This window comes from Malus domestica, chromosome 10 (assembly GCF_042453785.1).
Source record: "Malus domestica chromosome 10, GDT2T_hap1".
Classification (NCBI taxonomy): domain Eukaryota; kingdom Viridiplantae; phylum Streptophyta; class Magnoliopsida; order Rosales; family Rosaceae; genus Malus; species Malus domestica.
Window position 1 is genome coordinate 23,256,233 of NC_091670.1, and position 19,816 is coordinate 23,276,048.

A 19,816-nucleotide genomic window follows, 5' to 3' on the forward strand; every position below is an offset into this window, starting at 1 on the left:
CATTATCTTTCTGATTAGTTTCTGATTTGCAATTTATTTGTTGCTCAACCAACTCTTCAAACCCTCAACTTCTCACGAAGGCGAGAAGAAAAAAGAAAGCGAAAAAGTGCGCCCATTACTACGGTCTGGTTCGGTTTAGGGTTCAAATCATACTTGGATTGGTTTGATTTAGGCTTGCAAACCATTTACTTTGCAAGCTACTTGCAATTTTTATGTTGAGATTTTGTTTCTTAATTCTTCGATACAAGTTTTCCTATGTTTCTTGCAGGGTATAAAAAATCGATAATATCGACGATATTTCGTTGATATTATCGTTTTTTTCGGAGTCCGATATTTCCACACATCCAATAGGTTTTCGTCAAAAAATCGAGATAATATTGATAATATCGATAATATCGCGACATTGCTTGAAAGGCGACGCCGACGCCGATGGAGTAGACGGTGACGGGCATGAGGGCCTTGAGCATCTGGATGAAGGAGACGGAGAGGAAGATGTAGGCGGAGTTGGGAGAGCCGGAGGAAGAGGAAGTAGAGAGCGTCGATGGGGACGACGGACGAGATGGTGATGGTGATGTTCCTCGCGCAGGGAGATGGGTGCGTGCGTGCTGCGGTGCAGAGAAGAGAGATGAGGGAGATATGAGAGAGAGTCGAGAGGGAGACAGAAGAAAAAGAAAAAAAAACAGAAAGAAGAAGAAAAGAAGAAGGGAGTCACGGGGGAACAGAGAGAGAAAAGAGAAGAGTGGAGGGGGGGCTGCCACGTGGCCACTTCAGAAAGAAAGGGATCCAATGTTTTGGATCTTGATTGGGTAGTCAAAGAGGACCAATTTGATATATTAAAATGTTTAGGGGATAATTACACAAATATATTTTTATAAATGGGGGTGGGTGTTACATATTGCCCTAAAAAACTCCAAGTAATTACAACATCGTATTAGAATTGTAATTGATCTTTGTTAGATTTGGTTTAGAAATTCTATGTAATTTAGTGATTGTTTCATATTAGGTTTAGATTTGAATTTTTTACTCCATTCAGATTTTAAAGGATTATAATAGATTTAAAAATTTATGAATTTTAATGAAGTTTAATAATTTTTAAAACTTTTATGTAAAATTTTAAGTGAATTCTCTCAAATTTTCAGGGAGCGATTTGAGAATGTTTAAAATATTATGTGAAATATTTCTAATTTTTTCAAGTTTCCCAACTTTTTAAAAATCTCTTGGAATCAATTTCTAAATGAATACATTTGGAACGTATGAATTTCTTAAAAATCATGATCGAATACCCCTTAAACTTTAAAGAATCACTTAAAATCCTGATTAAATGCCCTTAGATTTTTAAGGAGAATTAAAATGTTTATAAGCCCCAATTGGATGTACCGCTTAATTTAACTAATTGACACAACACAACAAAACCAGTTAAGATTACAAATTAACACAAAAGACGACTTGATGCGAGGTCATATCTCAAAAACTTGCCGCAATAAGCCCCAATTGGTGTGTTTAAACTTCTTTCATTAATTACTATATATTTTCTACACTCACAATGTTTGTCAGCTCGCTATATAATCAACTTGATAATGTTAAATCCATCATGCAATGCATTTCCTTCCAATTTTTTGTGATAAACTAATAGATAATTGACTAAATAAACATCCTGCAAAGTTTCAATAAAAATTTCCAAGTTTTTCTTACAATTTCCGTAGTTTCCATGTAATTTTTATCGATATCGATATTATCCCGATATTTCCATCGATATTTCCGTGTTTTCGGACTACCGATATTTCCTATATTACCGATATTTTCTTCCTTGTTTCTTGAGACTTTGCACCCGATCGGTCTAACTTGTAACTGGCAAGGCTTTCATTAATCGTAATTAATGTTAATTTTCAGTTCGTCTATACAAGAAATTGTATTCTTAATTAGATATTCTTTGTTGATTTATCATATGATTAATGTAAAACCATTTTCGTTATTACAGACTGTTTTGCAGAAGCACAAAATTTAAACATCTGCTTACAAACTTGTTATTTCAACAGTCAACTTCAATTATTGTCGGACAAGGATTGTCTGCCATTCCACTTCCTGTGCCATCCTGTTTTGTGTGGTCACGGTTAAGCCACGTCAACATTTTATATTATTTTTTTATAGAGATAATAAGACAAAAATAAATAGTAATATAAAATGTTGACGTGGCTGAACCGTAACCATACAAACAGGAGGCCATGTGAGGGTACCGGAAGTGGGAGGGCCTTGTCGATTATTGTCTTCTCTACGGATGCAACTATCACGTCATAATGGTTACTCACTGCTATTAAGCCTTGGCCAACTGAGCAAAATTAATCGGGGTTACGAATTGTGTTCCACCATTGAAGAGGGTTACAGCTGCTAACTTGGAAGCAGCCTGTGTTGGATGAAATAAATCCCAGAACAAGTAGTTGTTGCGATTCGAGCAAAGTTTGGCACTTGGAATGCAGAAGGATTCAGCGTTGAGCTTCCCAGCTCCGCAACATGCAGCTTCCACCTGCGTGAAATCTGAAAAATGGAAAGGAAATTTGATAGTAATTAGATTGCTCATTTTCCTTCACCTACTAGTTGCAGGACTTCGTTTGGTAACTGTAAGTTGTTTGCTAACTATTTTCAAAAGGTCCTAGATACAGGGTTTTGACACTTGAGTGCAATGCATATTTTGTGAGATAAAATTGGTGAATGAGAAGGGGGAGAAAAAGAAATGAAAACTACGACTGTAATATGAAATTGATTTTAGAGAGATTCAAACTTTGGCTTAATTTTGAAATCAGTATTTTGTTTTTATGGAAACTGAAAACAGAAATCGGAATGAAATAGTTATCAAACGGGGCTTAAGAAAATGTACTAAAATGAGAAATTACTGAAGTGAGTATTGACTTACTGAATGGAAAAGGATTCTGAATGACATTTACTGTCATTTCAAATGCATTCCCAAGTGCATACTTGATGTCCTTACATTCTGAGCTGAGCTTCAGCATTAGAGCACCCAACCTTGCATGGAAAGCTACTGCAAGCTCGTTCAAACCCTCCAAACATCCGCCGGTAGTGTTGTGAATCCTTTGAGATGGGCAGCATCCAATGGGGGCAACGCTAATGATGCCAAATTTCCTCGCTCCAAGATCGATTAAGCTCTGCTATGTCAACACGGGGCTCAGCTAAACTATGAAACTTGTGCATTTGGGTTTAGGGTAGTGCTAAGCATAGAGAAAAATATCACCTTCAGGTGGTTCTCATAAGCAAGCTCTAAAGAAGATAAGAACTCTTCCTTTGGAATGGAACTGTTTGAGTGGTAATATCCGAAAAGGTCATTGCTACCGGTGCTGATGAAGAACAAAGACTTCTCAGTTACTCTCCTCCCCCCTTTTATGGCCGTAAGATTTCTCTTGACAGTGGCAAATTGTTGTATCTGCTCTGTTAATGACACAACATTTTGTCGATTGCCGGATGGGGCAACAACCGGAGTTTTCACTGGTGTTCCAAACTTCATCAGAGTCAGCTGGAACAAGAAAATGAGAAAACTGTAAAAAAAAAAAAAAAAAAAAAAACATCGCATGCTTATGATGATAACGTCGTACCCAATGCACAAGGCTCCCGCTTTACGCAGGGTCTGGGAGAGGTGAATGTCGGCTAGCCTTACCCCCATTTATGGAGAGGCTGCTCCCAAGATGCTTATGATGATAACAATTATCTTAAAAACATACCGATGTTTTTCCAGTTATGTCAAGAAGGCCTGACCCTCCAGAAGCAAAGTTAACACCACTAAACCTCTTCTTGTGAAGAGACTTCGCGTTGAGAGAAAGAAAAGGCGGCGGACTTCTCTTGAGACCGAGCATCTGAGCTATGATCACCCCAAGAAAAGCAATGAGTTATGTTAAGCTTTGTAATCCATGCAGGATTTAGGGTTCGTTTTTTTATTGATATGTCATTACTTAATAAAGATAAAGAAACGAACGTCCTATCTAGTGAACAATCAAATACACTAACCAAGAAAATCAGCACTATTGAGGCCGTTGCTGAACCTTCCAGTGGGTTTTGAGGAAGGAAAGTCAATGCCATTATGAGGAAAGTCAGCCCTAACCATGCTGGTGGGCAAGAAGTTATTGGTTCCAACGTCAGCAGTTGAGTCCCCTAGTACGAAGATTAGTTGCAGACCTGGGTCTGATGCACTAACAACAGCCACAGCCACAGCCACAGCCACACATAGGACCAGAGAAAGAACAACCCATGACTTGTTTGCCATGAGAGATTAATTAAGATGTAGTTAAAGAACAATTAATTTAATTAAGCAATCTGTGTATCAACAAATTTTATGTTTAAGAACAAGCTTCTAATGGGAATTTATATGCATGGAAATGATTCGGAGTTGGCATACCTATGGCCGGCTTGAGCATTGATCAAATATTTAATTGCTTCGTTAATTATTTAATAACCATGAACTTAATGTTAAGTATGATAAGAACTATGATATCCTTCTTTTATTAATTACTGATCACTTTGTAAACACATTGGTACTATAAACAAATTTGGTTGTTTCATTAGTGATCACTTTGTATACACATAATACTAAATCAAAAGTTTTCTGAAACAAACAAGGAGGCTAGCCTGTTTATTTGACCTCACCAATTTGCAATTAAATTTTTTTATTTTTCTTTCTTTAATAAAATAACTCCACAATATGTTTGTTCCACTTGGCTTCTAGTACATGAAGCACAAATTAATTACATGCCAAAGAATTAAATGAAAGCTGCATTTTATTGCCAAAGTACAAATGTTACAATTTCTGTAGCAAAGAATGTGACTAATTTATAAAGTGCAATGGTTAATCAAATTTTTGTGTAAAATCATCTGCAGCAGGTTGTTGATTAAGGACTAGTTGTTCTGCCGGCAGCCCTACCACAAAGAAGGGCATTTCTGGGAATTGGGTACTCATCCCTAGGTGACTCCACAGGCGAGTAAACTCGTAGGTAAAATTGTTGTCCAAGGTATTGCCTTGCCCAAAACTCACTCCTCACGTTCCACATACCAACGTTGTCCAATGCAATGTAAATTGCAGTCCATGACATTGGATACACCTGTGGCATATTCAAACCAGACTTTAGTCACATTTGTAAAACATGAATGTCAGTTATATTGTTATGTGATAGGGTACCCTACTTTCACTTGTATCTTTAAAACTCTCATATATTCATCCTCATTTACGGTTTTAGTCTCGTTGGATAAGTTTTTGACATCAATAGGCGACTAATTACCTGTGTGGTACTTCTGGACACTGCATCTCTAAGGTTATATTCGTTCCGACTAGCCGGTGTCCATTTACCTCCATCCATTCTGAAATTCAAGTAAAAATGTGAGAATTAGTGACCAACTTTACCATCTTCAAATTCATTGTATTCATAACATACTGCAGAATTATATCATCAATTTACTTACCCAACAACCCAGAAGGCGTAACCATCCAAGTGAAAGCTTTGCATAATATTTTCTTTGTTCTCAAACACAATCTCAACAAAAGCCCTAAAATCAGCACCCATGACTGAAGTGTCAAGGTACATGCTTTGGCCAGTGGGATTATCTGAGATGCTTCCAACCTTGAAAACTCCATCAATCTTGAAGTGGTCTGCAAGCTTCAATGGTGTGTCAGCTGGGATGAAAGATACACTGTTCACTGCATATCTTTGCTTCCCACTCACTTGAGCTGCCGAGCTCTCTAGCCTGATTGTTCTGCTCACATTCACAAGACCATAGTGGTAGGAGCCTTGTGGGTTTGGTCTTGGTCCACTTGCTGTCAAATTAGTCCTGAAAATTGTATAAAATTTAAACGTTAAATCGATGTACAACAACTACAAATGAAGCATTTCATTTTTGTTATATTAACAGTGAGGGAATTCGAACTCGAAATCTTTTTAAATGAAACATTTCACTGATCGGATACTATAGATTGTAGATCATATACTTATACACATCTCTAAAAAAGATGAGACTTATATAGACAAATACAATTTAATAATTTTAAATATGAAAACGGTAAATTGGATGTGTTTTTAAATCCAAGTGTGGTGAGAGCTTTTCAAATGATACTATTGGCGAGATTGTACTACACAAATAAAGACGAGATAAATATGCTAAAACGGTAAAAGGAAAGTTGGCCTCTTCATTTGGTCAAATGGTAAACGTCACATACCTAATGGAGCGGGCCTGGCTAATAGACCAGTCAGTTTGGGTGGGAGCACCAGGAATTGGGCCTGAAACTTGACTGGCCGAGTTGCTGTAGTGAAAAATTGCAGTGCTGGTGAGGACGGTGCTGGTAAAACGAGTTGAAACAGCAATGTAGTAGTCTTGAGGGGCCTGATCTGCTGTGACGAGAACAGAGTAGGATTGGCCCACGTGGATATCAAGCGAGTCATAAGTGGTCTGGAGAGTGTGGGTCCCTTCAACCTCAACCAGCTTCAATGTGTGTCCCTGAATTCTGAAGTTCAGAGAGTTCTGGAGCCCAACGTTTGATATTCTAAGCCTGTAGGTTTTACCTTGTTCAAATGTGAAAGTTGTACCACTTGGTCCACGTCCATTGATTAAAACACCATCTGGGAAGGGAAGCCTGTGACCACGATCTAGAATGGTCTTTAATACCTGCAATATTGGGTTAAAAAATTTGATCAAATTCCAATTTCACCTCACCATATTGTAAGAAATAGTTACAAAACGGATTTATTTAATCGGTCGCGGAAGTTCCAACTTGCTCTTAGTTTAGTAGTATTTTTAATCGCAGTATTGAAAGGCATCGTAAGTTCGAATCTTCATTACCTTGTGATCAGTCTTGTACCAATCTCCAATAAGAATGGAGTAATCCCCAGCTGGTTCGGGGAATGGGACTGGGATCAAGGGCCTGCTGAGGATTTTAATGGCTCCAAATCCACCGGCTGCTTTGTGGAAGGCAAGAGATGGAAAGTAGTAGAAGCTTCCAATCTGGTCCTTCACTTGTAGTGTGTATGTGAAGTTCTGGCCTGGTGGGATAGCGCATGTGGTTCCATACACTCCATCTTGGTATGAGTTTCTCCTTTGTTGTACTCCGTTCCTGTTTCAAGTTACCCGTTGACCAATTTAGTTTTACATTATTTTACTTCAAAACTCTAGAAATAATTCTTAACCCTAAATCCTAACAAGCTGGACTCCTTCTAGGACCAATTATGGTCTTACTGTTAAGCATTGTAAATCCTATATGTACGTATCTACAATTAGAATTCGTAGTTCACACATGCATGTAAACAACTGAGCTTAACACGGCTACGTGAACAACTTAAGTTCCAATTTTACAACCAATTAAAGAACGTCCAACAAAGGGTAGACAAGAGGGAAGTGGGTACAATATGTTATGGGTTCTCAACTCTTGAGAGTTGACCTAATCCCCACAAACTGGAAAGAATTTGGAAATAGTAAAAGCTACTTTCTCCATTGCAGTTTCACACCATTAATTTTTCTAATTAGAGGAAATAGTCAATAAAAGTTTCCTAGTGAATTTGGTTTTCTTGATCAATACAAAATAAATGCGTGATGTCAAATTGCAAATGCCAGCAACAAACCCGCATATAATATGATCATAAAATATGCATGTCATGTTGTACTTGTCATTCTCCACCCACATGTAAAATTACGTGACAATTGTGCTTATGTGACATATAATCGTATAAAATTCAAACTAATTAAAGAAAAATATTCAAAAATCTTGACAGGATAGCATTATGTATTTGAAAGAAAAATATGTACCACACACTTTTTTTGACTTTTTCAATAAAAAGCTGGCTATTTGACAAATGAAATTCTGAAGATTACATGATAATGACTTATATTTATGTGCATGTTTAGACTCTTATCTCATTTTCTTGTGATTATATTCTAAATTTAAAATTAAAACAAAAACCAAAACCAAAACCAAAAGTAATGTAATATTGTATTTTAGAAAGCAAATTAGACTATATCCTTTACTAATTAGGGAATAAATATTCTTGCTATTGCATAATTTAATTAATTAGCTTCCTACCCTGTAAAGGTTATTAGTCAAGATTTAACTATAACTTTTTTGTGCGTATACGAAATATGTGTAAGAAGAGTTAGTTGCCATGAAAGTGACTGAAAAAAAAATCCTTTAATCCCATTTTATGAGAAATACTTTTTCAGCTTAATAATTAATTAAGGAAATAAGATAACAAAAAAAAAAAAAAAAAATTTGACAAATGGCCAGAAAAATAGAAAAGAGAAAGTATAATATAGAGGTAGAATAAAATCCGACCATGAAATGAGAAAAGGCTCCGGCAAGCTGTTGTGGACATTGATAATAAGGTTGTCATTGGTGACGGAAAAGATTTCCGGCCCCGGAAACTGACCATTAATAAGAATCCCCTGCAACAAAAGTTGAAATTTACACAAATTAGTCATATAAAACATAAACATTTTATAAAAATATGATCAAAGATCATGATCACAGCTTAGAGAACAAGTGTGTGAAAATTGCAAACCTGTTGACGAACTCCGAGTGGATATATGTCACCATAAGTTACATTCCAATCGAAGAACCGGTAAGGATCCTCGGCACTCACAAGACCCAAAACCAAAACAATGACAGCTAGAAATTTGAGCAGCATTTCGGAAGAAGGTGGCAATGATCGACGAGCGAATTGAAGAAAAAGATTAAGAAAGAAGAGAAATCGGAAAAAATGAGTGCTCGAGAGCCTAGTCCAATTACAGAGAAGGTTGCGAAAGAGACACTTTAATACGCTGAGAGGTAACAGTCTACGACTTATTTATAAAGAGCGAGCAAGCAAGCGAAGGTACAAAACCAAAACGAGCAGCCATAAAGTGGTAAAGGGCCCACATGGCAATTCCATGTATGAACCAATGGAACTGCCCCACGTAAGAAAATGTGCAAATTTGGGTTGCATAAATGACTAGAATACCCATGTCTAGGTTGGGCCTTGGGTGGCGCCCTAACCGCGTAAAAGTTTTTATTCTTCTGCATGGCTGGCTGGAGTGAGTGGGGAAGCCCGGGAATTCTGACGCGACACACGGCATTTTCATACGCTGAAAAATTTCTGGCTTACCAAAACAGAAAAGAACAGAAAGGATTGTATGTTGGTGGGCGCAAGGAAAAGGAAAGAAATGGTGGGAAATATTTTATTATTGGATTTTACGCGGAAACAAATAATTTCTTTTGCTTATGGGACATTCTAATTAATATTATTCTTATTCTTGCTAATGAGTGTTACCTTCTTGGATTTTTCCTTAAAAGCATCGGAAATACAACAACCGTGAAGCTTCCATTGGATTTCTTCTTTCTTCTGGGGGAAGGATTAATTAGTGAACGATTATGTAGATTGTGTTTGGATGCTAGCTGCTCTCAAGACAGAGAGGAAATTGAGCGTTGGAATCCAATAATTTTTTCTTTTCTCTTACTTGCCTTGTTAATATACTACATTCACATTTGTACATGAAAAAAGTCGGATTGCTTTTTAAAGTTAAGATTAAGGAGTAGTCTAACACGTGAGTAATATACATTCGGCGATGTTAGAGTATGTAAGGCATTGGACTCAACGCATGTGTTAACATGCATGCTCTAACATTACAAAAATATATATATATATTGAAAAGTTCTATCATAAAATCAATTGGCAGCATTGAAAAGGGGGGACTCTTTGTTTATGGCTATCGAATTAAATAAATCATACGGAATCAACGATAATCATCAAACATAAGTGTAAAAAAACTAAAAAAAAAGTGTGTAAAAACCACTTTTCTATAGAAAATAGTTCAACTTCAATATATAATTAAGCACATGCAAATTCATTTAATCCCGGATACAAAATTCACTCTTTAACAATTTGACCTTTTATATGAGAAAAAAAAAACAATTTAAATGTCAATAGACTGAGTTGATTGCAGAGTAGTTTAATGTTTCTAGATGAACTGGCCGGTGTATTGCATCACGAAAAAGTCTACGTCCATCTGGCATGTGATCATGGGTTGTTATACAGCCGGCAATGGACTGATGACTTTCATTTTCTATGGCATAAACCACGATTTTGGCACAGTAGTGTTGGCAACTAGTTTTACGTGCTTACGGCGTAGGGGGTTTGTACAGAAAGGAGCCCGGCTTTCTGCTTGATTCGCATCTCTCTTAACATTGCTTGTGTGAAAAGAAAACAATACTCTGCACGTTGATTGAGATTCGATCGCTTACAAAACAATGCAACATTTCTTAATGGAGGTAAGAGTAAGAAGGGCGTAATGTAGGGGTCCGTATACAAGCAACCTTACACAACTGAATTGGTAATTTATAATTTGTAAGGACTAAAACATCATAGAAAATAATTTCTAATTTTTTTTTGGTCGAAAGAAAATGTATTCTAATTTGTATGATTAGTTTTTAACTCTCGCCATGATATTAAAAGATCAAATTTGACAAAAGTAATTATATTAATATTATTTTTTTATAAAAGTTTCATTATACGTAGGAGCAAGCAAATCAAAATTCCATTATAAAACGTATGTGGTTCAATATTCTAGTGGATAAGGTGTTAGGTTTCTACTCATGTCTCCCGGGTTCAAAACTCTCCCTCCCCTAGATTACTGTAATAGTTTTGCATGTGGTCCACCATCCTATTGGATAGGGTGTTGGGTTTCCACCCTTGCATCTTGGGTTCAAAACTTCCCCTCCCCTAAATTATTGTAGTAGTTTGAACCCCTCCTCCTCTCCTTAATAATAATAATTTAAAAAAAAATTCTACCATAAAAATGGCTCAATGCAAGTAATAAAGTTTCCCCAAAAACTCTAGCAGTCTAAAACAAAAACCAAAGAAAACTTATTTGTTGTCGGCCCTTGCCTTGGCTTTGGGGTCAGCGACAATCTTCTTGAAAATCATTCTTGGTCTCTTTCAATTTACTTTCTTTGGCGTAGAATTGTAGCCATGAAATACTGTAGTCGTAGTGATAACCATCATTTTTTTCTCCACGCACATCATAAACACAAGGTTTGGATCCAGCTATCACCCTCGATATAGTGTTGAAGTTGGAAGCCATGGAAGATGTCGAATTGTGTCAAAATTGGATTTAGCTAGAACAACACTATGTGTTTAGCCTGTGCGGTGATATGGCTCTCAGATGTTGGGAGGATGTGGAGCAACAACATGATTTTATCCTTTTATATATTTTGTTTGTTTATAATAATATATAAGAATTGTCTTGGAGTTTGGTTTTGATTTCTCGCTTTAGAAGAGTTTGCTAGTTGGATTGCTCTTTATAGGAGAGTTGCTTGATTTTAATTTTTGTTTTCGTGTGCTACAGGGTGGAGCTGTTTGATTTGCTGGATCTACTTCATTTGCTGTTCTAGGATTGAGGCGGCAATATCAAGTGACGTGATCGACCCATGGGCATTGTACTCCCTGTCCCAATATATGATTTGAAATTTTGTTCCACATGTTCTCCGCGTAACATGAGATTTAATGCTTGTAGTGTAATTTTGTAGCTCTCGATGAGTTGGGATGAGTGCTTGAAGTCTATTCATTGCTTTGCGATTAGTGATCCTTTATTGTAATACTTTTAGATTTAACTAGTATAAGTACCCGCGCGTTGCTGCGGGTTTTTAAAGCGTATAAAATATGTAAAAAATTCTACACACATGTACAACCAAAATAGGGATTCGATTATGGATTCGTATTCCTGTTTACAGTATTTGCACACATACACTAATCAGCACTTTTAAATTCTTCGATCATCACTTCAGAACTTATTTTATTTTTTATGATATTCATGCTTCTCGGTAACAATGTGAAAAAGTAAAAGCTACTAATGTAAATTGTTAAAATAATTCAGTAATATCGCAGCTCTCAAATCCATTTAATAGGATACATTATAAAAAAAAATTGCAAGCTACCTATTATCGTTGATCAGCAACTTTTTACATACATTATTTTGGTGGCAGCATAGGTAGTTCAGCAACCTTCTACAAACTTTATTCCTTGCATAACATTGACAATAGTAATATCACATGACAATTTTATGATCACAAAAATTTCTGCAAGGCCAGCACAAACTGTCACAACCTTTGAAAATAACAATTGACAAAAACTTGTTCAGATTCAAGATAAAACTTCAATGACGCTCATATGATAAATCTGCCATTCATCTAGTAGCATTCTTACAAAAAAAAAAAAAAAAGCATTGAGTTGCTTTCCTTCCAAATTAAGTTTACCTACCACGGGAGAGGTTGAACCAACTATCCCCTAGATCCCGAGTACATGCCAAAGCTCTCATTCAAAGCTGAAGGCATACTGCTGATTGACTCGAGACCCACCTTGGGTAAAAAATTTGACCACTGAGAATGTTGAATTCTCTGATCTGCCTTTAGATGAGAAAGGAAGATTTCGGGGGATGAGCATATCAAGAATGTAAGAGACTGGATAGAGGGGTTTGATTTCACAGTGGAAAAAAGCAAAACTCCACATACAGATATATACTACTTCCAAACTAAACTTTTGCAGAAACTATACATAAACTTTCTCAAAGATACAATGTCCGGCTTCAATACTACTCAGAAGACATAATTCATTGAAAATTATTCTGGAAGGGAGCAAAATTTACCTTAAACACCGCCGTAAGCAAATCAGCATTGGGGAGAATTTTTGTTGAAACACTGAATGGAAAATCAAGAGTTTAAAATTCAAACAGGAGCGTTATTTAAAACCCAAAATTGAATCATCACATAAGGAATTCAGTGCAACCATCATCAAACCTGTTGCTCTTTCTAATCAACTACAGCTCCTTTCTCATTTTTCGTTGAGTTCCGAACACTCTGTATGCCATTGATTTGGATTGCCTCATTTCCTTTGGTATTTCTGCTAAACTTACTGGGAATCTCTCTGCATTTCCCTAACCAAACACAATCACAAATTAGTCAATTATAATAAAAAAACGTAAAAATGGCGCTACATAGTGGATTTATAGAGGGTTTATAAAATAACAAAGGCACGTGATTTAATAGTTTATGAAAAAATAAATCATACATCGTTTTGAATAGTTCCTACTCAAAAAATAGACTTACTGATGAGTCAATTGCCAATTTTCTGAAGAAATCGTATGCTTTTTATGAGTGTATCACAACCTTCAAAAAATACATAAAAATCAGTAAAATTGTAAATTAAAACAAAAAAGAAAACCTCAAAAAGGAAAAAAAAAACTAATTATCATTGAAGTTACTGAAAGCACCAGAAATTACAAAAAAAAAAGAGAGAGAATCCACACTAAACAAAAAAGAAAAGAGAACTTGCCCTCAAGTATGGATTGTATAATGATTTCCAGTGTCCACGTTGTGAGTTTTCATGCTATTTTGAATATAACTAGCACTTACCAAGACCAATAGATGATGCTACACCAAGAGCCAGCCATCAGAGTCCAAATTGCAGATAACGAATAAGCTCCTGGATATGCTACATTTTGATTAATTATAAAATCAATAAAGGAAACTCCAAAAGAGAGAGAATCCACACTAAACAAAAAAGAAAAGAGAACTTGCCCTCAAGTATGGATTGTATAATGATTTCCAGTATCCAGGTTGTGAGTTTTCATGCTATTTTGAATATAACTCGCACTTACCAAGACCAATAGATGATGCTACACCAAGAGCCAGCCATCAGAGTCCAAATTGCAGATAACGAATAAGCTCCTGGATATGCTACATTTTGATTAATTATAAAATCAATAAAGGAAACTCCAAAAGTACATCAACATTATGCAATAAACATGCCCAATAATGCATATATGATGCAACATTCATGGGAAATCTTTATCCCAACAACTCATACAAACAATATTAAGCAAACTATATTAATCAAATAACGGTTACTCTAACTAAAATTCTAAATGCAACTGAACAAAAATGTCACCCTTCGAGTAAATACCTCTTGTTGAGGTCCACCAACTGTTGCAGTGATCACTCATGTACCTCCTGCTAACATAATTAGAAGCAGAAACCAACCATCTCTCGCCATAAAACACCAAACATATTTGCCAATAGCCAAATTGAAATACTTTAACGTCTTTAACAGCTGTGTTGTAAGTGTTTAATTTTCTAGTTCCTGGTGATGCTTCAAACGGAGTCCTGCGGAATTCAAAGATTATAGACAACCTTCAGATTTTCAATCTGAAAATTGAAAAAATTAAACTACTTTCCTCAATTGGAATTTAATTAAACATTTAAAGAGTTAAAATAATCAAACTTTTTGTTTTTATTTACCTACCCATAAAAGTTTGATTTCCATTTTATTTAAAAACGTACAAAAATTGAAACCTTCTGTTTCCATTTGATTTCCCCTTTCATAATTAGCTCAGCTGAGTAGCTCCCCCACCTTATTACTCCCACGTACTAACGTAAACAATGAGTCACTACAAATTTCAGGTTTTACATGAAATTTTTTAAAGGAAAGTGTATAATTGGAAAGAGTAGAAGAAGAGTACATGTGCATGCTCAGATCAAATCAGCCAGAACCTGATCTAATTGCAATGACAGGAGTGAAATCCGACTTCCAGTTGCTGCACCTCCTAGCTTCCTTCTGCTGCAACTCAAATTTGGTAGAACAAAAGTCTCAATCTTTAACAGATAGGAAAAACCCAGTAATCACACATATTTAACAGATCGAACTCAAAAATTAAAGAACGAAAAGAAAAGGTGAGGAATTTACTCGAACCCACAAAATTAAAATTAATTACAGCATAATCAGGCTAAAGATTCAAATTCACTATGTAAAGACCCAAATTAAACATAAAATTCAAAATTCACGAAGCAACAACCCGAATTAAACACAAAATCAAGGTCCTTTCAGAAAAATAAGCTTAAGAAAGGGAAAATCTGAAACCTATCGAAAGCGCAGAAATAGAGAGAAAAGAATTGGGGGAAAAGTTGGGAAATTTACCAGAGGGGTTTAGGTGGAGGCGCCGAGAGGAGCCGATCTGCAAGGCAGATTGAAGCTCGAAGGGCCGAGCTTGGACTCTCCGGCAGTGGCGAGATCTAGGGTTTTCCACAGACAGATAGGAAACCTAGATTCGGAAAATAGGGAGAGAAATAGAGACCTTGATTCGAAGAGAAATGGTGAAGCCCTAAATCGAGCTGCTTGGTGCAGAGAAGAGTGAGGCGAGGAGGGAGACGGGGAGAGCAGGAGTCAAACAAAATATGGAAAAGCTGATGATGGGGAGAGAGAGAACCGAAGCACCCAAAGAAATCGAAACCGGAGAGGATAAACGCGTGGCCTCGGAGGGTAAGGAAGTCATGTAGAAAAGTTGGCAAAAAATTGGCTTAACAAACGAATTGAGGGGCATTTTGGTCCGCACACTGCTCTAGAACAGTAACCAGTGTTTGGGTTTTAGTATATATAGAATTTGCTGGGACCCTTTGAGGGGCGAATTATTCATGATATGTATTTATAATGTCAATTTTTTTTTCAACAAATGAAATATTGTATTTTTTTTCAAAAAAAAAAGTATAAGGGATCATATTTACATGTCAAAAGGAAACGTAAAGAGTTTTTTCGTTTTTTAAAAGAATGACAACTTGTGGCAAGCCATAGTTATATACCACTTTCGGGGGTCGGGGAAGACTCATAGAGGCATTTCAGCCTCCCCTGGCCACAAGTCTGGCTTCCACAACAGTAGTGGGTTTCAAACTTGAGACCTCCGTAATCCGCCCTTTACCACTGGCTACCAACTAATGTAAAGAGTTAGCTAGCGTTCTTTCCGCGTTTCATTTCTCTAAAGGTCATATTAAACGGGGTTAAAAATGCAACCATCAAATGGGCTTTATCAGTATTGAAAAATAATGGACTTATCAGTTTAACAATTGGGTTAAATTTGAACCTCAACTTTTAGTGTCAAATTTGAACCTCAGAAACAACACATGAAAACACCAACAATGTCCCACTCTCACTTCAAAGCAAGCAAAAGCAACCCATGACATATGGATTGATGGGATTTCTTATCCTCAGTCTTTCCAACACTTTCCATTATCCAGAACACTTCTCAGACCACTACCAATGAAAGCTTAGTCACTGCTCTAACAACCACCACCATCAAAACTCCATGGACGCTCTCTTCGTTAACTAGTACTCCATCTCCGGCCTCAAACACTCCCCAAACCTCACCACCACCTTCTCCTTCCCTCCCCAATCCTTCCACCACCTTAAATTCACCACTTACACTGGCACCTAGCCCACCACCCTCACAATCGTCTTCGTCATCAACGAACAGCAAGGAAGCCAATCCATTAAAGCCTAGAACCCACTTCATCTCTCTTACGACAATAAAGCTGAAGATATCGACAAGTCGTACAATGATGGTGACAAAATCATCGAAAGCAGAGCGTTGGAGGGCAGCAAGGGAACGCAATACTTGATTTCCTAGAAAGACGGCTATACCCCCAAAGCCAAGGACATGATAGCAGAGTACGAGAGCCTGTGATAGACCGCTGATAAATCTGCTCTGAACGAGCTTATAGCATCTGAGAATGACTCACGCGACGTCGTTGACGGGGACGACCGCACGGCTTCGTCTCTGGTCTCAGGTCAGAGTTGTGTGTTCGAGTTTTAGCCGAAGCAGGTGCCAACTTGGATCACAACGATAATGGCAGGAGATCAACGACTTTGCACATGGTGGCTGGTTAAGTTTGGCCAGGTGTCATGAAATTATTGGTGGAATGGGAGCGAATCCCGAGGTAGAGGACGAGATAAGACGGAAGCTGCTAGATTTGGCTAAGGAAATACTTAAAACAATGCCGCAGGGAAACCCGATTCACTTCGTAAGGCAGTTGGGGTTGAAGAGTGTGATTACGGAGCTGGAGGGGGTAATATTTGAGGCGGGCTCGAGTACGCGGTGGCAAAAGGGGTGGTGGGGAAGAGAGTCGGGGATGAGGGGAAGATAGAGTACTTAGTGAAATGGACGGATATAGATGAGGCCACGTGGGAGCCCAAGGAGAATGTTGATACTGATTTGATTAAAGAGTTTATGGAGGGCCAAAATTTGAGTGGGCCGTACAATATAGAGGAGGCGCGGTTAGAACAATAGGACTTTCTTTTGTTGTATATTTACTTGAAAGGGAATTACAAGGGTTTCTGAAATTGACTCACATTATTAAAATGATTTTTAAAATAAAAAATCGATCAATGTAGACCTTGAAAGTGGGTGTTGCAAATCAATGTGGTTATTCTATCAAAATTTCGTAAAAAATTATGTTATATGCTAATGTGGCACATAAATGGGTTTCACAAGATTTACGAGTTTTTATACAAATGGTCATTGAAATTGATCCACACCATCAGGAAGGCCTTTGAAATTGAAAATTGATCAATGTAGTCTCTGAAAATAGGTTTACAAATCAATATGCTATTTCCATAACAATTATGTTAAAAATTTTGTTATGCGCAGATGTGGGTTTAATAATTTAATAATTAATTTAAAAGGTTGTCAAAATACCGTTTTGCATAATCAGATTATCTCAATGTAGAGCTTGCCGTTCTTCGTGTCACCAAGATCACAAGGGGAGCGCCCAACAAACTTTTCAAGATTGAGGTGATGAGGCTGTCGATCGCCTAAATGTTAAGGTGATGTCATAGAAGTCGTCACCAAAAATGGTCTCAATCATGGTCCAATTCGGTGAAGGCTGTCAAAGGGTGCAAAGATGGGTGTCTTGAGAATTCTCTTTTCAGAGAAGAGACGATGAAGGTTACCATAGATGAAGGTAGAGGAGTGTGGGTCGAGATCAGAGGTGATTGCAGGACTAAGTTTCCAGGTTGATAACCTTTTTAATTAATTATTAAATTATTAAACCTATTTCTAATTTGTTTTTAATTTAATTAGATTTATGAGACCCATTTCTGCGTCACATCAACACATAACAAAATTTTTGACATAATTATAATGGAAGGGCCACATTAATTTTAGACACTGTTTCTCGGAGTACATTGATCGATTTTCAATTTCAATGAACATTTGAAATAAAAACAACTTGTGGGACCTATTTATGTGCCACATCAGCACAAAATTTTTAACAGAATTGTGACAGAAGAACCACATAGATTTGCGACACCTTTTCAGGGACTACGTTAGTCGATTTTCAATTTCAGGGACCATCTTGATGATGTGGATCAGCTTCAAGGATCATTTGTGATAAAAACCTTACTTGAAACGATGATAGGACACAGTTTTTGTGATCAATGTGACTTCAAGGAAAATCATATAGTGCAAATTCATGCGTTATCTCACTTTTAACACTTGAATCTTACTAGTTCATTTTTTCCATATTAGACTGGTAAATATGTGAATCGTTGAAGCCACAATATATGGCAATATTTAATACTTTATGTGTTAATTTTACGAAAAATTGAAGTTCTTATTCTTAAGTTAATTGATGTCATGTAACGATCTAGATCCAGAGATTTAAATTTTTTTTTTTTTAACAAAAGATCTAGAGATGTTAAAAGCCATGCCATTATCTATTCTAAAGTTGAGGAGAGATTTGACTGTAGCATAGCTACAATCAAATCTTTGCCTCACAATTTCACGCTATTTACAACAAAGCCATCAGATTTGGGCTGATATTGGGGCTGGGTTGGAAGGGCAATTTTGTCCTGTGCGTTTGAGACGGATTGGGGTGGGTTTAGGTTTGTTGTTATTCGGGCCATCTCCAACCGAAGGGTCCAAAGGGCCGAAAATAGCCCGAAAACCTCTTCAACCGAGGACTAGCCCATTTTTTTTTATATTTCTGTCAGTTATAACCGATAGGAATAAAACAAGTAGTGTCAGTTATAACCGACACAAATAGAAGGGAAAATTTTGAATCCAAATATTTTTTTAATGAATTAAAAAAATTCCCTTTTTTTTCCTATAAATACCTAAGCCATTCCTACACTATTTCTCACATAATTTTCACCCTTTTTAAATTTTAAGTTGTTGTAGTTTTTAAATTTAAATAATAAATTATGTTTGGCCCTTGGTTGGAGATAAAGGCATATATGACCCTGTACTATTCATTAAAATATTAATATCTTGGAGAGCGCAAAGGGCTAAAACGAGCCATCTGTTGGAGATTGCCTCATCGAGGGTTTCGTGATGGGAGGCCATGCCTTTTTTCTCTTTTTCTCTCCCGACTCTCTCTGTAACCATTCATCAAATCCCCCACCCTTCCTTTTCTCACTCTGTAATTTCGCTCACATTCCTCACTGATTCTCTCTCTGGCCATTCTTAGTCTCACCAGCCGCGTACCCTTGCAGGTCCATGCTTTGCCTCCAGATTTGTCGCATATACCAGCCGAGACTATCATCATCGTCCCCATATGAACAAATCCATGCTCGGAACTAAATTAGGGTTAGGGTTTTGAAATTAATTTTCCCCCTATTTTCCCTTTCTCTTTGCAATGGAAGAACATACATCGTCTTCCTCCTCATCTTCTTCTGCTACTTCTTTGACTAGTAGGGATACTTCAGGCAGTGCTGCTGCTGTTATGACATTTAAGCACTTCGCAGGTTGGGGTGGAGGACGAAGATAACTAGTACTACCAACACACCCATTTCTGACATTCGAAACTGGAGCAAGACCATGAAATCGGCACTTCGTATGGTCAAATTTTCCTCACTTTTCCTTATTTATTTATTTATTTTTATGAATTTAATATATACATGTAGTTGCACTGTATTTGGATGATTTATGTTGTATTCAGTTATGCTTCTTTAATGTTTACTTTGGTGTAATCTTTAGCCAATGG

General features: G+C 36.9%; 3 protein-coding genes across 19 annotated transcripts; all 3 read right to left on the bottom strand.

The window, feature by feature from the left end:
* Positions 1 to 2,311: 2,311 nt before the first annotated feature.
* On the bottom strand, positions 2,312 to 4,267 carry LOC103443856 (GDSL esterase/lipase At5g55050-like). The gene is made up of 5 exons (XM_029109780.2): positions 4,012 to 4,267; positions 3,729 to 3,865; positions 3,245 to 3,523; positions 2,909 to 3,158; positions 2,312 to 2,532 (listed from the first exon to the last, which is right to left on the bottom strand). The coding sequence occupies exons 1-5, from the start codon at positions 4,265 to 4,267 to the stop codon at positions 2,312 to 2,314; spliced, it is 1,143 nt and encodes a 380-aa protein (XP_028965613.2).
* A 383-nt stretch (positions 4,268 to 4,650) lies between these two features.
* LOC103429338 (L-ascorbate oxidase homolog) lies at positions 4,651 to 8,847 on the bottom strand. Its single transcript, XM_029109779.2, has 7 exons — positions 8,538 to 8,847; positions 8,312 to 8,421; positions 6,829 to 7,099; positions 6,209 to 6,654; positions 5,458 to 5,823; positions 5,277 to 5,355; positions 4,651 to 5,099 (listed from the first exon to the last, which is right to left on the bottom strand). Exons 1-7 carry the CDS (start codon positions 8,661 to 8,663, stop codon positions 4,890 to 4,892), a joined length of 1,608 nt encoding a protein of 535 aa, XP_028965612.2. The 5' UTR covers positions 8,664 to 8,847; the 3' UTR covers positions 4,651 to 4,889.
* A 3,022-nt stretch (positions 8,848 to 11,869) lies between these two features.
* LOC139188454 (uncharacterized) lies at positions 11,870 to 15,392 on the bottom strand. Of its 17 annotated transcripts, none has more exons than XM_070805891.1 (9): positions 14,982 to 15,392; positions 14,527 to 14,624; positions 13,971 to 14,170; positions 13,666 to 13,744; positions 13,421 to 13,499; positions 13,115 to 13,174; positions 12,806 to 12,942; positions 12,655 to 12,706; positions 11,870 to 12,415 (listed from the first exon to the last, which is right to left on the bottom strand). In XM_070805891.1, the coding sequence occupies exons 2-5, from the start codon at positions 14,532 to 14,534 to the stop codon at positions 13,439 to 13,441; spliced, it is 348 nt and encodes a 115-aa protein (XP_070661992.1). In that variant the 5' UTR covers positions 14,535 to 14,624; positions 14,982 to 15,392; the 3' UTR covers positions 11,870 to 12,415; positions 12,655 to 12,706; positions 12,806 to 12,942; positions 13,115 to 13,174; positions 13,421 to 13,438. The 17 variants fall into 17 exon arrangements, with proteins under 17 accessions (XP_070661992.1, XP_070661991.1, XP_070661998.1 ...); XM_070805890.1 differs by having other exon boundaries at positions 11,870 to 12,088; positions 12,270 to 12,706; positions 14,982 to 15,281; XM_070805897.1 differs by having other exon boundaries at positions 13,666 to 13,735; positions 14,527 to 14,621; positions 14,982 to 15,252.
* Positions 15,393 to 19,816: the final 4,424 nt, after the last annotated feature.

Excerpts from the sequence above, each read along its gene's own strand:
- LOC103443856 (XM_029109780.2), bottom strand. The coding sequence starts at position 4,267 with ATGGCAAACAAGTCATGGGTTGTTCTTTCTCTGGTCCTATGTGTGGCT. Across the intron at positions 3,866-4,011 it reads CAATAGTGCTGATTTTCTTG|CTCAGATGCTCGGTCTCAAG; the intron begins GTTAGTGTATTT and ends GGGTGATCATAG. Across the intron at positions 3,524-3,728 it reads ACATAACTGGAAAAACATCG|CTGACTCTGATGAAGTTTGG; the intron begins GTATGTTTTTAA and ends TTCTTGTTCCAG.
- LOC103429338 (XM_029109779.2), bottom strand. The coding sequence starts at position 8,663 with ATGCTGCTCAAATTTCTAGCTGTCATTGTTTTGGTTTTGGGTCTTGTG. Across the intron at positions 8,422-8,537 it reads CACTCGGAGTTCGTCAACAG|GGGATTCTTATTAATGGTCA; the intron begins GTTTGCAATTTT and ends CTTTTGTTGCAG. Across the intron at positions 5,100-5,276 it reads TGTCCAGAAGTACCACACAG|GTGTATCCAATGTCATGGAC; the intron begins GTAATTAGTCGC and ends AATATGCCACAG.
- LOC139188454 (XM_070805891.1), bottom strand. Across the intron at positions 13,745-13,970 it reads TTGGTGGACCTCAACAAGAG|CATATCCAGGAGCTTATTCG; the intron begins GTATTTACTCGA and ends ATCAAAATGTAG. Across the intron at positions 13,500-13,665 it reads AGCATCATCTATTGGTCTTG|CATATCCAGGAGCTTATTCG; the intron begins GTAAGTGCGAGT and ends ATCAAAATGTAG.